The sequence below is a fragment of the Salvia splendens genome, chromosome 3 (assembly GCF_004379255.2).
Source record: "Salvia splendens isolate huo1 chromosome 3, SspV2, whole genome shotgun sequence".
In the NCBI taxonomy this organism is placed as follows: domain Eukaryota; kingdom Viridiplantae; phylum Streptophyta; class Magnoliopsida; order Lamiales; family Lamiaceae; genus Salvia; species Salvia splendens.
This window is the reverse complement of record NC_056034.1, coordinates 1,718,348-1,732,311: the sequence shown is the minus strand read 5'-3', so window position 1 is coordinate 1,732,311 and position 13,964 is coordinate 1,718,348. Positions and strand designations below refer to the sequence as shown.

Genomic DNA, 13,964 nt, shown 5'->3' with positions numbered 1-13,964 from the left:
GATATTTGTTTCTTAGTCAATAAGTTAGGGTATTAGTATTCTAGTATTATAAATAGGAGAGATTATATCATTGTATCAAGAAATCAATCAATGATTCAATGAATATATTATTTTCCACAAACTTGTCTTGAGTAACAAGAATATCATATTTCGTTTCCAAATTGTTGTTCATCGGAGAACGTCCGAAAATCAGCAATTCGTGAGCTTCCCTTCGAGCACGTCGAAGGTTCGATCACCTTATCTCTCCGAGAAGTTAGCCATCCGGCCTCGTTACGGAGAACGTCCGTAACAACTGGTGCTTTCATCCCGTGCTCATCCTCCGTCTTCGTTCATCCATATTCCCCAAATATCTTCGTTCATCCATATCCCCCAAACAAATCACCCAAAAAAAAAAAAAAAAAAAATACAGCCACAGTACCTTCCTCGATCACCTCCCACGGTTGTCGACCTTCACCGCCGCCGTTCAACATCATCATGTTACGCAACTACACCGAAGTGGGGCATTATGAACAACTATTCGATCAATTGGATGCCGCTATCTCCAGGTTGGAAACACGTTGTGACAAAATCGAACGGCGTAGGACAAACATGCTTGTGTCTAAAGCAACGTATACATATCAAGCGTGCTACGATTCTCGCAGAGAGATTCGCACTCGTCCGCGGCCGGTGCCACCGCCACAGCCGGCTCAAGACCTGCCATACTATTCGCTGTCTCCCTGGGACCTTCCGGGCCATCGGCGACAGTTCGGTCGGGCTGCATATGAGCCGCTACCTGCTCGCCCGATGTCGCACCACCCTGGTCGCCGGAACCCAATGAGATCTCCCCCCTATGATCAGCCGGAACCCTGCCGACGACAACAAAACACATGTGCGTCAATTCAGCCTACCTGCCGGGAGACACAGGAACAACGCACTTTCCGTGGGTACTCGGCATATGAACAGCCCCTGCCTAATTGTTGGGATCCGCCGAGAAGGTGGCAGCCGCAGCGGGAATCAGCCACACCCTACGGGGAGCCGACTTACGGTCAGCCCACCTGTTGGGACCCGCCGAAACAGCAGGAATACTCGTCACATGAACCACCAACACAGGTGGATCCCCTTGACCGTGGGTTTGTAAAATTTCGACCTTTGCCACAGCCAACACTGCCGCATCGCTTGCGGAGTGAGGTAGATGAGGGCAGATGTTATAAAGAGGTCGTTACTCACACGCATTCGCCCACACTAGACGGCGACGAGAGACTTTGTGATTTAGAGGACTCCATATTAGAGGAGGAGCATTGTGATTCAGAGAACTCCATATTAGAGGCGGTAGCAAGGAAACTCATGGATCGTGGCTTGCCTAGTGAGAATCGGGGATCGAGGGAAGGTAGAGATGGCAAGCCACGATCCATGAGTTTCCTTCGCCGGCACCGTAACCGAACCCTTACCCGTAACTGTCCTGGTCATTGAGTTCACAGCGTTCCACTGCAGCTCCGCATTTATCTTAGCAGCCGCCTCATCGATGGAGCCGTTTGGGCCGACGAAGGGAAGCGCCGCGTCGAAGACCGTGGGCACCCCTGTTTCCAGCGTATAGCTGCGGGCGAAGGTGTATTCCTTCGTGTCCTGATACGTGAACGAGAGCGAAAAGGTTACATCCACGTCCTGGCTGTTGACCACCGTGGACGACCATCCCGTGTGAGGTATCTCGTTGAATACGCGCCCGTACTCGCTCTGGTATCTGACGTTATTCACCAAACTCTTCGTCACCAATTCCTCCACCTGTTGGCAAATTTAAACAATACTATTAAGTGTATATATATAACGAAGAAACAATCGGTGTAAAAAGAAAACTGAGGTATAAACAAAAAATTGAAAACAACAAATAGGAGTATAATTAAATATACCAATATTCCTTTAGTCCCCCACTATACTTTGACTTACAATAATCGGTGGAATGTTATAATAAAATGAGTTAGTAAAACGCGAAGTCTAAAAATGAAGTGTGACAGTTAATAACACCTGCAACTCGGCTTCTTTCGTCAGAGAGGTGTCCTCGGTTCCGATGCTTCCATTAGCGAGGTTGCTGGTGACGCGACGCTGGCAGAATTTGCCGTCGGCTGCACGAAGGGCGATGGTGTTTGCATTGATTTTGATAGGCCAGAAGAGAGTGTTGGGGTTGGATAAATCCGTGGTGTTGAGGTATTTCCCGTTATCTCCGATGAAGGCGAGGTTGCCGCGGACGGGAAGGCGGACTAATGAATCAAAATCGACTGCAGAGAGATAGCCTCGAGTGGTGCTGGTCAAGTCGAACTCGACGAAGAAGAGGAAGCTTGCACTGTCTATCACGAGGCGGCCTCCACTCTGAGCGTGAATTAAGTAGAAGATGTCGCCGTCAACCTTAATTGGCTCAAACAATGTGCAGAAAGGGTCAGACAAGTCTTCCTGGGGTTTGGTGGAGACGGCCGCCATGGCCCAGCTCCCGTCGGATGTGCGGTGCATGTACCGGTTGGTGTACGAGAATCGGAGGTTAACGTACTTGCTGTCGGTCTTGGCTTGTTCTACTTCGATACGAGCCTTCGTGCTGAAAACGTCCGCTTCTCCGAGGGCTATGGCGCCATTGTTGTCCCTGCGGTAAATGTGGCCTCTGTCTTTGAAGTCCTGTGACTTGATCGCGATCGCCTTTGGAAGCGCCCAAACTCCCATTCTTAACGTTGTTTCCTGAAAATACAGGCACAAGTTTTAAGAAATCGCCTTTGGAAGCGCCCAAATAGACATACTTGCAGCCTGAAGTAAACCAACATGAGAAAAAAAAAAGAAAAAAGATAACACCACATTTTACAAATATAGGAGTATATAAAAAAAAAGTAGGATTCACACTTCACTAACTTTTTATACTACTTTATTTCACAAAGTCAAGATTAATATCCATAGTGAAATAGGGTTTAATGCATATAATATCAAAGGAATACTATCCTATAACTATGACTTACCGAAAAACAACGAGAAAGATGAGTAGAAGAAGGGTTTATAGGAGGAGGAGATATGATTTTGGTGTGATGAGAAGCCTTCTTCTCAACCCAATTTATAGATGAGCTAGCTACGAAATATCTCTGTGTAAATGACTCTATAGCCCTTCTACATTTTAGCTCATCTACTTTCACGTGTTAATATGGTTTCCTCAAATTTAATCCAAAAAGAAATAGAACATATTTATAATACTCCTTATATATTTCAAGGTTTAAGCATGTTTCAATCGTGCATTGATCAATATTGCTTTCTGTCCAGGGCATGCGAAGCTAGCATTTTCTAATTCTCTTATTAATAATATATTGTTGGAAATATCAAAGTATAAAATATAAGCACTAATATACTCCCATTGTCCGCGAGTAGGAGTCTCATTTTTCCGTTTTGGTCCGTCCGCGAATAGGAGTTCCGGTTCACTTTTACCACAAATGGTAATAGGGTCCCACCTTCCACCATCTCATTTCACTCACATTTCATTTAAAACTAATATATATAAGTGAGACCTTTATTCCACTAACTTTTTTCCATCCACTTTTCTTAATATTTTTTAAAACCTGTGCCGCCCATAAATGAGACTTCTAATGGCGGACAGAGGGAGTAATACACATAAACAAGTTATCCAAGTTTGAAGTCTGTATATATATGTTTTGTTATTAACTTTTTCTTTGTCTTTGCCGGTTGGAGTTTCTTTGTGCGTTCCTTTTTGTTGTTTGAGAGTCTTGCTGATGTGTCATCTTCCTCTTTTGTTGAACTTCTGCTCACCTTGTTTTGGGTTTGTGCATTTTGTGGAAAGAATGCATTTATGAGCGTAAATAATGAGATTAGGGTGAAAAACTTCATAGACACAAACCATTTACAGTAAGATATTAGTATATGAACTAATATAAACCTCTTTTGTCCTTTTTATTTTGGAACTATATTTATCCTTATGCCTTGTTGCTAATGATAGGTGAGGGGTATATATAGAAACATGAAATATGCATTTTAAGATTCTATAAATAAATACCACATGTGATTTTAAATTTTGAACTATATACTGTTATTTTATTTTATTTTTTAATTTTTTCAATTTTTGAAGTTATATTCAATATATTGTGGATAGTGGAAATTGTGAAATCAAACACGTAAAGAATAATTGGGATAAAATAGCATACAATGATTTTTTCGTGTCTTGAAATAAAATATAAAAAGATTTTTTCGTCTCATCGTCGTAATGTGATGTGGTCCAGCATCACGTGATGTGGTACTGAAAATTTAATTCAATAATATTTCCGTAATTTTTTTAATATAATAAAATTTCTACTTTTGCCAACACTCCCATATAAATTATTATCCAAATTTGCTAGCATCTTTGGATTGTTATATAGGTAAGGGCAATATTTTATGGCCCAATCCTGATGGCCCATGCCGCGCAAGCCCAAGAAATTAGTTACACCACAACCCAGCCCATCTACCCGGCTGTAGCCGACCTGACCCGGGCCGCAATTCCCAACCCTTGATATATATAAATGTGTTTGAAGAAATAAAAAAAGTACTGTACTAAAATTTGAAGGTTTTGTTTTTTTTGAATAATAGCAATTGGGGTCAGTGTAGAAGCCATCATTGCCATGAATAAAATACTAGTAGTATATTTTAGTAGGGAAATGCTACGTGGCCACATTATGGCTGACCATAATAGGATATTTTGGTTAATATACATACCAAACAATTAATAAATTAATAAAATCATAAAGATATTCATATATTCTGATTTAAAAGTAGTTATACATATTAAACAATTAAATTATAAAATATAAAACAATAAATTACAGTTTAAAAAAACTGAGTGGATATCTAACATAAGAAATATTATAAATATATGTGGAGTCTTTGATTGTAATTGATAATATAGAAATAAAATATTTTCATAAAGCTAAATTTTTGTTATAAATTTGTGCTTTCATAGTGCACTTTATCAAGATCAAAGAAAGAAAATTAATTAATTACGATTAATTAGCATGAGAGTTTGACTACGTACGTTTTCAAAATATTGGCAGAACTGGTCAATGTAAAATAAAATTATTAATTCATAACAAAATTTAAAAATAAAATAAAATAAAATGTCAGCTAGCATTACGTAATTTTCTAAAGGATTCTACTATTTTCTTCATTTATAAGGAGATAGAAAATCAAGTCTGGACATTGAGCCATTGTTGTGTGATTAACTGCATCCACGCTAACGTCGGTTAGGGACCACTGATGCAATAGAGGATCGTTCTCGTGCAGCTATTTAACATATATACTAGTACCGATAACTTTTTTATTTGTGAAACAGAGGGAGTACTTACGTTTGTCTCAATTTACTAGACCATAACAAGAAATGATTGTTTATAAGCTTATTTATCAATCTAAGTACAGAAATACACATGAGACCACAGACCAAATATCTTTTAAATTTCTTACATCTTCAACTTATTCAATATTTATCAGCAAAATCTAGCCTGGAACTGTGGCTTTTCACGGTGGCACGGGGCAGGCGCAGAGGCAGCACGGTGGACTATTCGGTTGGCAGCAGAAACAAGGGCCACATTTTTCCAACTTAGCACCAAATTCTGCATCATGGTATTAATGTAATTTTGGATATACAAAGATACCTATTATTGATAGTACTAGTTAATGAGACTATTAACAATAATATACCTTGATAAATCAATCGAGATGCATCACACATCGAGGTAAGAGACAACACAAAGATGATGGCCAAAATAGTTGCTATGATCATGCACCTTTTACCCATTTTTGAGAAACGTTCAATCAAACCATGGAACAATCCCTTTTATTTAAGGAGTTCAAGAAGATTATGATAATGGAGAAAGTTTGAATTTTTCTCTACTAGTTTGAATCTTTCTTTAATTTTTTAATTTGGTAAGTATGACGTTTGAATAATGATCATCTCCAAGTTTTAAACTCTACAATAGTGTTTGGATGTGGATAGTGTTATAAAATAATAGTAGAAGATAAAATTAAAGTTACATAAATCCAAGTCAAGGAAACATTATAACGTCGGTATACATTTATTTAATAGTTTTAGTTGGATAGAAAATACTTAAAAAGTCACCGATTCTAATCTACTATTCAAAGACAGATAAGATCGAGAAAGTAGTTAGCGTTTTCATGTAAATTATTAATGATGTGTTGAATAAGATATAAGAACATTCACTATCGAGACGCACATCATCGTGCCCTCTTTGAACACCACCTACTCTCGTTATGGACTAACTAACTACTCAACCTCATTTATTGTATACATATTGAGCAAATATTATTAACGATAATATTTAATAAATCATGTGAATATGTCTATTACTATATCATTTTTATGAAGAACTTTCATGAATTTTTGGGAAAATGAGGGTAATGCACAAACAACAACGGAAGCTCACTCGATTGGGCCATGAGTCAAATTAAGGCATAAATTAAAGATGAAATAAGGCTTGTACAGAACTGGACTGACCTGGGCCATGAGTTAAATTATCATTCTCTTAGTCCAAAATTCTTATTGGTTCCAAATCTATGTTGATGTATAAAATTTTATTAATTAGGTATTTCATTGGTCTCGTGTTACTTGAAGCGTATCCTATTTTATGCACTCCCATATTAGTTGAGTCATTTTCACTTATTGCAGAAATCAACTGATAAACTCGTAGTTTAGCAAGTGTTTTGGATGTTTAAAAGTGCATATTTCATTGTTTTGTAGCACGTTACTTGAGTTTTCATCTATTATCCCCAATTTTAGTGTTTTGATGAGTTTGTCGTGTTTTTATAGTCACAACAGGTGAAAAAGGACGAAACAGCAACCAAAGATCTCAGGTCGGGCGTTTTAATGCATCGGACCGGGCATTCTCGCTCCCAGACCGGGCGTATCCACTAGACCCGGGCGTTTTTCTATGAAAAATCACCCGTGTCGGGCGTTTTGACCTTAATCGAGACTCGAGACAAACACCCGAGCCGGGCGTTTTCTCACTTAAAATCGCCAGGCCGGGCGATTAGCTTGTGCGCTGCAATTACTGCATTTTTCGATCCGGGTATAAATAGGACCTAGGGTTCGACTCCAGTACACTTTCCACAAGCCCCAGAAGCAGTTTTCACGTCTTGAGAACAATTACTGCATTTTTCGATCCGGGTATAAATTAGTATTATCAACCGTTCTACAATATCAGCTTAAAGCAATAATATTCCCCGGCAACGGCGCCAAAAACTTGATGCACTATTTATTAGCACTAAAAATACCTGCAAGCATACATGGTAGATCTAGTATAGCTAAAGGTCAGTAATCGGGTTGTTATTTTTTCGGGTTATAAAAGTTCAGCCCTAACCCTAAAAGCTCGGGTTTCGGGCTAGCCCATCGGGTTAATCGGGTTGCTACCGATAAAATTAACATGCAATCAATCCAATAAATAATGGTGAAAATTAGTTATATTTATAAAATGTAAAATATTTAATTATGATAAATTTGAGATATATGCGTAAACTCAAATATTAACATGATCAAATACTAATATTTGAGATTTATGCAACATAAAACATAAATATCAAGAAATTTTAAAGCATGTTTAGAAATTTAAATATATTTTTTTAGTAAATTTGAAGTTTCTAATTCATTTATCTATTATTATATTAATAAAAACTTAATATATAATTTATATATTTAATATATAAAATGGAAAGTTATTTTTTCAGTAATCTGTATTATAAAATAATCAATGAAGTGTCGAATTAGAGTCAAACAAATAGAACAATATAAATTTTATCGGGTTTCCGGGCCAGCCCATCGGGTTTTCGGGTCTGGCCCTAACGGGTTGCGGGTTAATCGGGTGCGGGCTAATCGGGCTGTAATTTTATCGGGCTGGAAATTTTCAGCCCTAACCCTATAAATTTGGCGGGCTATTCGGGTCAGCCCACGGGTTGCGGGCTAAATTGACATCCCTATCGAACACATGGAATAAGATTGCAACTGACTACCATATACTAAGCGTCATATACTATCTAGAGACATGTGATTTTTGGGTTGATTAATTAAACTTGACTGGAAGAAATAAACAAAAAAAATGGAAAACATAAAAAGAAATAATACAAAGCAGGCTTAAGAATGTAGAATTTTAGGATCCAAAAACACAATCGACTTCCTTGAATTACGGTCTCCAGAGCTATTAAGTCGATCACAATTATAGATTAAACCCCCTCCCGAGGTGAGAAACCTGTAGATTAGGTGATAGGATTGAAGTCCCCTTCTAACCCTTAAACCCCTAACTCCTAAAAGCATATAAGATCAAGGACCTCACTCAAAACCTCGACTCTCCCGAGTTCTATTGAATTAAGGTGTGAATTATCCCTTTTTCCAAGTCAGTTATTTCGTCTCCCGAGTACTCTAATCAACTCTAACATGTATTCAAGAGGTAGCTAATCAATTGAACATAGAAAGCACCAGATAAATCAAATAACTGCAAGAGCTAACAAGGAAAATCAATCGAATATCTATACCAAAAATTCTACAAAAGATGTTCTACTCATAGACATGTAAAAACTACAATTAAAGTACGAGACATGAAAGAAATTGATAAAACCCAAGGTTGAATCTTCAATCTTCAGTCTTCTCTTGCCTGGATCTGCAGAGCTCCGCTCCAATGGAAGATGGATGAATTATGTGTGTATTATGGAATGGAAAGAGGTGTAGAGATGGAGAAGGATTGGAGGCTCTGAGATAAAGATTATGAATTAGGTTCAGAGGTATTTATAGGCTGGAAAAAGGTTTATTTTTGATAAATTTCGTGCCCTACAAGAAATAGGAGATATTTGGCTTCACAATATAATAATTTCTTTTCTTTCGTGAATTTCCGCCTAATTTTCGCCAGATTTTGACTACCCTGCGCGATGTTTGTAAAATGGCCATAACTTTCTCCACAGAACTCCGATTTAGATGTTTAAGGTATCCACGCGAAGGTCTTTCGAAGAGACTGGTATCTAGTAGGCACTGATTGGACTTCAAAATCGCTTCCAGAATGGGCTCAAACAGAGGCTGCTGCACTTTGGCCTTTTTTCACCTTTTTCCATCTTTTTCTATCATTTATCAACAAACATGTCAAAAATACCAAATGTATAACTTATGCAATTTAAGAACATAATTTGCATGATTGACATTTAAAACAAGTCAAATCTAGTCCTTAAAAACATGCAAAATCTGTGTTTGTCAATTTCCCTTGTGAATTTGCGTTGAATATGAGTGGCTAAATCTTTTGTAGAGTTTTGGTGAAGACTACAATGAACGCTTTTGATTAATTCAAGGACTTTTGATTACCTATGCTCTTGTGATTTCTTTGTTTCGTTCTTGAGCTTTTTCAATTCAATTGCTTAGCTACCAATTGGGTTTGGTGACCTAGTTTTGAGTAACGGAGAGATACCTAATTAGGATTGATAAAAGAATGAACAACACCTAGATAATTTGCATTCGAGAGAAGGAATTCTAGAGTGAGGGCTTGAGCCTTTTGTTTTAAGGAGTTAATTGTGAAGTATTAGAAGGAGACTTCAATATTAATGGTTAATCAACGGGTTGAGTGCACTCGAGAGGGGGCTTAGCCTAGACTAGCGGCTTTCCTAGCAATCCTAGAGACTTCAATTGGGCAATCGAAGTTGTTGAATTGTTCGCATTGTGTTCGTTGTAGTCGGATCCAAAGCTCTACCTTGTTATCTTATTTGAAACTTATCTTTTGTTGCGTGCTTTTAGCTTGTTTATGTTTAATTGTTTTCTAAAATCAAACCAAACTTTCCGGATTATCTAGATAGTAGTTAAAGTTGGTTCGTGGTACTTAAGTTTACACAATTCGTCTCTGTGGGGTACGATACTCTTACTTGTTGTATGATACACTAGCCCCGTACACTTGCAGGTATTTCTCGTGTTAAAAATAAATCGAGTCAAGTTTTTGGCGCCGTTGTACTCTTCAACCACAAGTTGAGGTTTTTCCCGGGCAAGCTCAAATCTAAGTGGTCCGGCCTTCACTATCAAAGAAGTTATGAGCAATGGCACAATGGAGCTCATTGGACCCGATGGAAGCACGTTCAAGGCCAATGGTCAAAATCTAAAGAGGTTCTACACTAAGGAGCAACAAGGCGAGGTCTTTGTTGTTGGCTTGATCGAGTAGATGGAGCTTGCATAGCGTCGAGCATACGCCGGTAAAAAGTTGCGCTATAGGGGAGACAACCCCTCGTAGGTACATTTATTGCTTTTGTGTGCTTGTGTGTGTTTTGGTTTTTATTTTGGTGTGTTTGAGTGTTTATTTTTACTTAGTTCTTGTTTTGTTTCCTTAAATTTTTTTTGAGATGGGTGTTTAAGATATTGCGTGCTTTTAGCTTGTGTAGAAACGGACGCCTGCACCGGTTTTACGTTTGCCGGTGCAGTTTTGTGTGGAAATGAACGCCTCCGACACAGGCACTGGCGCAGTTTTACTTCAAACAGGCCTTCCCATCGCTTTCTTCAGCAAGAAATTGGAGCCGAGACGTCGAGTGGCATCCACCTACCACAAGGAGTTGTACGCCATAGTTGAGGCAGTGCAAAAATGGCATCAATATCTTTTGGGGCGCCAATTCGTCATTCGAACTGATCAGAAAAGCCTGAAAGAACTTCTGCAGCAAGTGGTGCAAACTCTCAACCAGCAGTTTTACGTGCGCAAATTGATGGGTTATAAGTTTTCTATTGAGTATAAGACAAGAACCTCGAATAAGGCAGCAGATGCTTTGTCTAGGCGTGAGGAGATCGACGGACAGAATTCCAATGTCCTCGCCAAACTTACGGCTGACCTGGGCAGTGACGTGACGGCAGCAGCGACACCCGATGCAGAAGTCGTGGCATTTGTGGCGGTGGCCCAGCCAGTGCCGACGGTGCTGGACACGGTTCGCAGGGAGACGGAGTCCCTGCGTGATTTGCAGGAGTTGTCGCGGAAGATAAAGGAAGGCGACGCCCCGGGGCACTTAACTTGGGTGGACGGGATTGTGGTAGGTGATGATTTAAAAACGGGACCTGTAAGTGAACTGACGAGGTTACTAGTTCATGATACATAAATTATAATTAATATACATAACAAAACATATTAAATGTTGTATATATAATTAATTAAATAATATTTTTATTGATACATATAATGAAATACATAAATTTATTAATTAGTCTAGCTAAAAAAAGTACATATTTAATTTAGTGGATGATAATTAAAATTTAATATATCACAAGTTACAATTATAGAAAAGAATATAAAATTAAACGCAAATTATTATTTTGTGTGGACAAAAAGTTACATGTTAAATGTTTAAAATAATTAAGGTTCACAAAATTTCATTAAGTACATTTGGTATAGTTACAGAGATGTTGATATCTAGACAAGGAGTGATTTTAGTAGGAGTGATTGATTGCGGTAACTGCGTATTTAAAAGGAATTTATTGTTAATTGACTGGTTTATTTTTGTGAAAGATTATGCAGAATGAGGAGAGCTTCTAAAAAAATGCTTGAAGAGAAAGAATGGATTTCTGGCGCTGGTACCATGAAGAGGAGTCATTGGATTGAAGGATTTTTAGTTAATTGGGCCCACACTAAAATAGGATTTAAATTAATTATAATTTGGGCACAGGATTGGTATTCAATAAAACACTCAACACGGAATTCAGCCTAACAAACAGTAATCCTTAAGAAAATGGACTATTAAAATCAAGTTGTGATTTCACAATCACAGTTCAGACTCGTAAAACAAATTATCGAGTGTCTTGGTAATAATTCCGATCATTCGAAGAACAATTAAACTCACCAAGCACAAATGATTAAATATGCTACGTCATGGAGTAAACGAAATTAATTCAGTCAACTCAAAATCAAAACTCTTCGTCACCAATTCCTCCACCTGTTGGCAAATTTTAAAAATACTGTATGTATTTATATAACGAAGAAACAATCTGTGTAAATAGAAAAATGAGGTATAAACAACAAATAGGAGTATAATTAAATATACCAATATTCCTTTAGTCCCCGACTAATTGGTGGAATGTTATAATAAAATGAGTTAGTAAAATGCGAAGTCTAAAATGAAGTGTGACAGTTGATAACACCTGCAACTCGGCTTCTTTCGTCAGAGAGGTGTCCTCGGTTCCGATGCTTCCATTAGCGAGGTTGCTGGTGACGCGACGCTGGCAGAATTTGCCGTCGGCTGCACGAAGGGCGATGGTGTTTGCATTGATTTTGATAGGCCAGAAGAGAGTGTTGGGGTTGGATAAATCCGTGGTGTTGCCGAATATCCAGCCGGAGGTGGCGAGACTCCACAGCACGCTCCAGTGGATAGATGTCAGACGGACATGGCCGTCGGCCACCTCCGATACCTGGTGGCGCGAAAGGGTGTCGTTGGGGATGTCGGACGAGAGCTGGAAGTAGTTGTTGAACCAAGTGAAGGCCTTGAGGTATTTCCCGTTATCTCCGATGAAGGCGAGGTTGCCGCGGACGGGAAGGCGGACTAATGAATCAAAATCGACTGCAGAGAGATAGCCTCGAGTGGTGCTGGTCAAGTCGAACTCGACGAAGAAGAGGAAGCTTGCACTGTCTATCACGAGGCGGCCTCCACTCTGAGCGTGAATTAAGTAGAAGATGTCGCCGTCAACCTTAATTGGCTCAAACAATGTGCAGAAAGGGTCGGACAAGTCTTCCTGGGGTTTGGTGGAGACGGCCGCCATGGCCCAGCTCCCGTCGGATGTGCGGTGCATGTACCGGTTGGTGTACGAGAATCGGAGGTTAACGTACTTGCTGTCCGTCTTGGCATGTTCTACTTCGATACGAGCCTTCGTGCTGAAAACGTCCGCTTCTCCGAGGGCTATGGTGCCATTGTTGTCCCTGCGGTAAATGTGGCCTCTGTCTTTGAAGTCCTGTGACTTGATCGTGATCGCCTTTGGAAGCGCCCAAACTCCCATTCTTAACGTTGTTTCCTGAAAATACAGGCACGAGTTTTAAGAAATCGCCTTTGGAAGCGCCCAAATAGACATACTTGCAGCCTGAAGTAAACCAACATGAAAAAAAAAAGAAAAAAGATAACACCACATTTTACAAATACAGGAGTATATAAAAGTATGATTCACATTCCGCTATCTTTTTTTACTACTTTATTTTTCACAAAGTCAAGATTAATATCCATAGTAAAATTGGGTTTAATATCCATAGTGAAATAGGGTTTAATGCATATAATATCAAAGGAATACTATCCTATAACTATGACTTACCGAAAAACAAAGAGAAAGATGAGTAGAAGAAGGGTTTATAGGAGGAGGAGATATGATTTTGGTGTGATGAGAAGCCTTCTTCTCAACCCAATTTATAGATGAGCTAGCTACGAAATATCTCTGTGTAAATGACTCTATAGCCCTTCTACATTTTAGCTCATCTACTTTCACGTGTTAATATGGTTTCCTCAAATTTAATCTAAAAAGAAATAGAACATATTTATAATACTCCTTATATATTTCAAGGTTTAAGCATGTTTCAATCGTGCATTGATCAATATTGCTTTCAGTCCAGGGCATGCAAAGCTAGCATTTTCTAATTCTCTTATTAATAATATATTGTTGGAAATATCAAAGTATAAAATATAAGCACTAATATACTCCCACTGTCCGCCAATAGGAGTCTCATTTTTCCGCTTTGGTCTGTCCGCGAATAGGAGTTCCGGTTCACTTTTACCATAAATGGTAATAGGGTACCACCTTCCACCATCTCATTTCACCCACACTTCATTTAAAACTAATATATACAAGTGAGACCCCTATTCTACTAACTTTTTTCCACCCACTTTTCTTAACATTTTTTAAAACCCGTGCCGCCCATAAATGAGACTCCTAATGGCGGACAGAGGGAGTAATAATATACATAAACAAGTTATAAAGAAACCCTAAAACCACCCTT

General features: G+C 38.7%; 1 protein-coding gene and 1 long non-coding RNA gene across 2 annotated transcripts; both read right to left on the bottom strand.

The window, feature by feature from the left end:
• Window positions 1-242: 242 nt before the first annotated feature.
• On the bottom strand, window positions 243-13,360 carry LOC121794247. The gene is made up of 4 exons (XM_042192330.1): window positions 13,286-13,360; window positions 12,260-12,994; window positions 1,999-2,127; window positions 243-1,758 (listed from the first exon to the last, which is right to left on the bottom strand). Exons 2-4 carry the CDS (start codon window positions 12,977-12,979, stop codon window positions 1,300-1,302), a joined length of 1,308 nt encoding a protein of 435 aa, XP_042048264.1. The 5' UTR covers window positions 12,980-12,994; window positions 13,286-13,360; the 3' UTR covers window positions 243-1,299.
• LOC121794248 lies at window positions 5,354-5,808 on the bottom strand. The gene is made up of 2 exons (XR_006049252.1): window positions 5,683-5,808; window positions 5,354-5,594 (listed from the first exon to the last, which is right to left on the bottom strand). It is a non-coding gene; the product is annotated as an uncharacterized LOC121794248 (long non-coding RNA).
• Window positions 13,361-13,964: the final 604 nt, after the last annotated feature.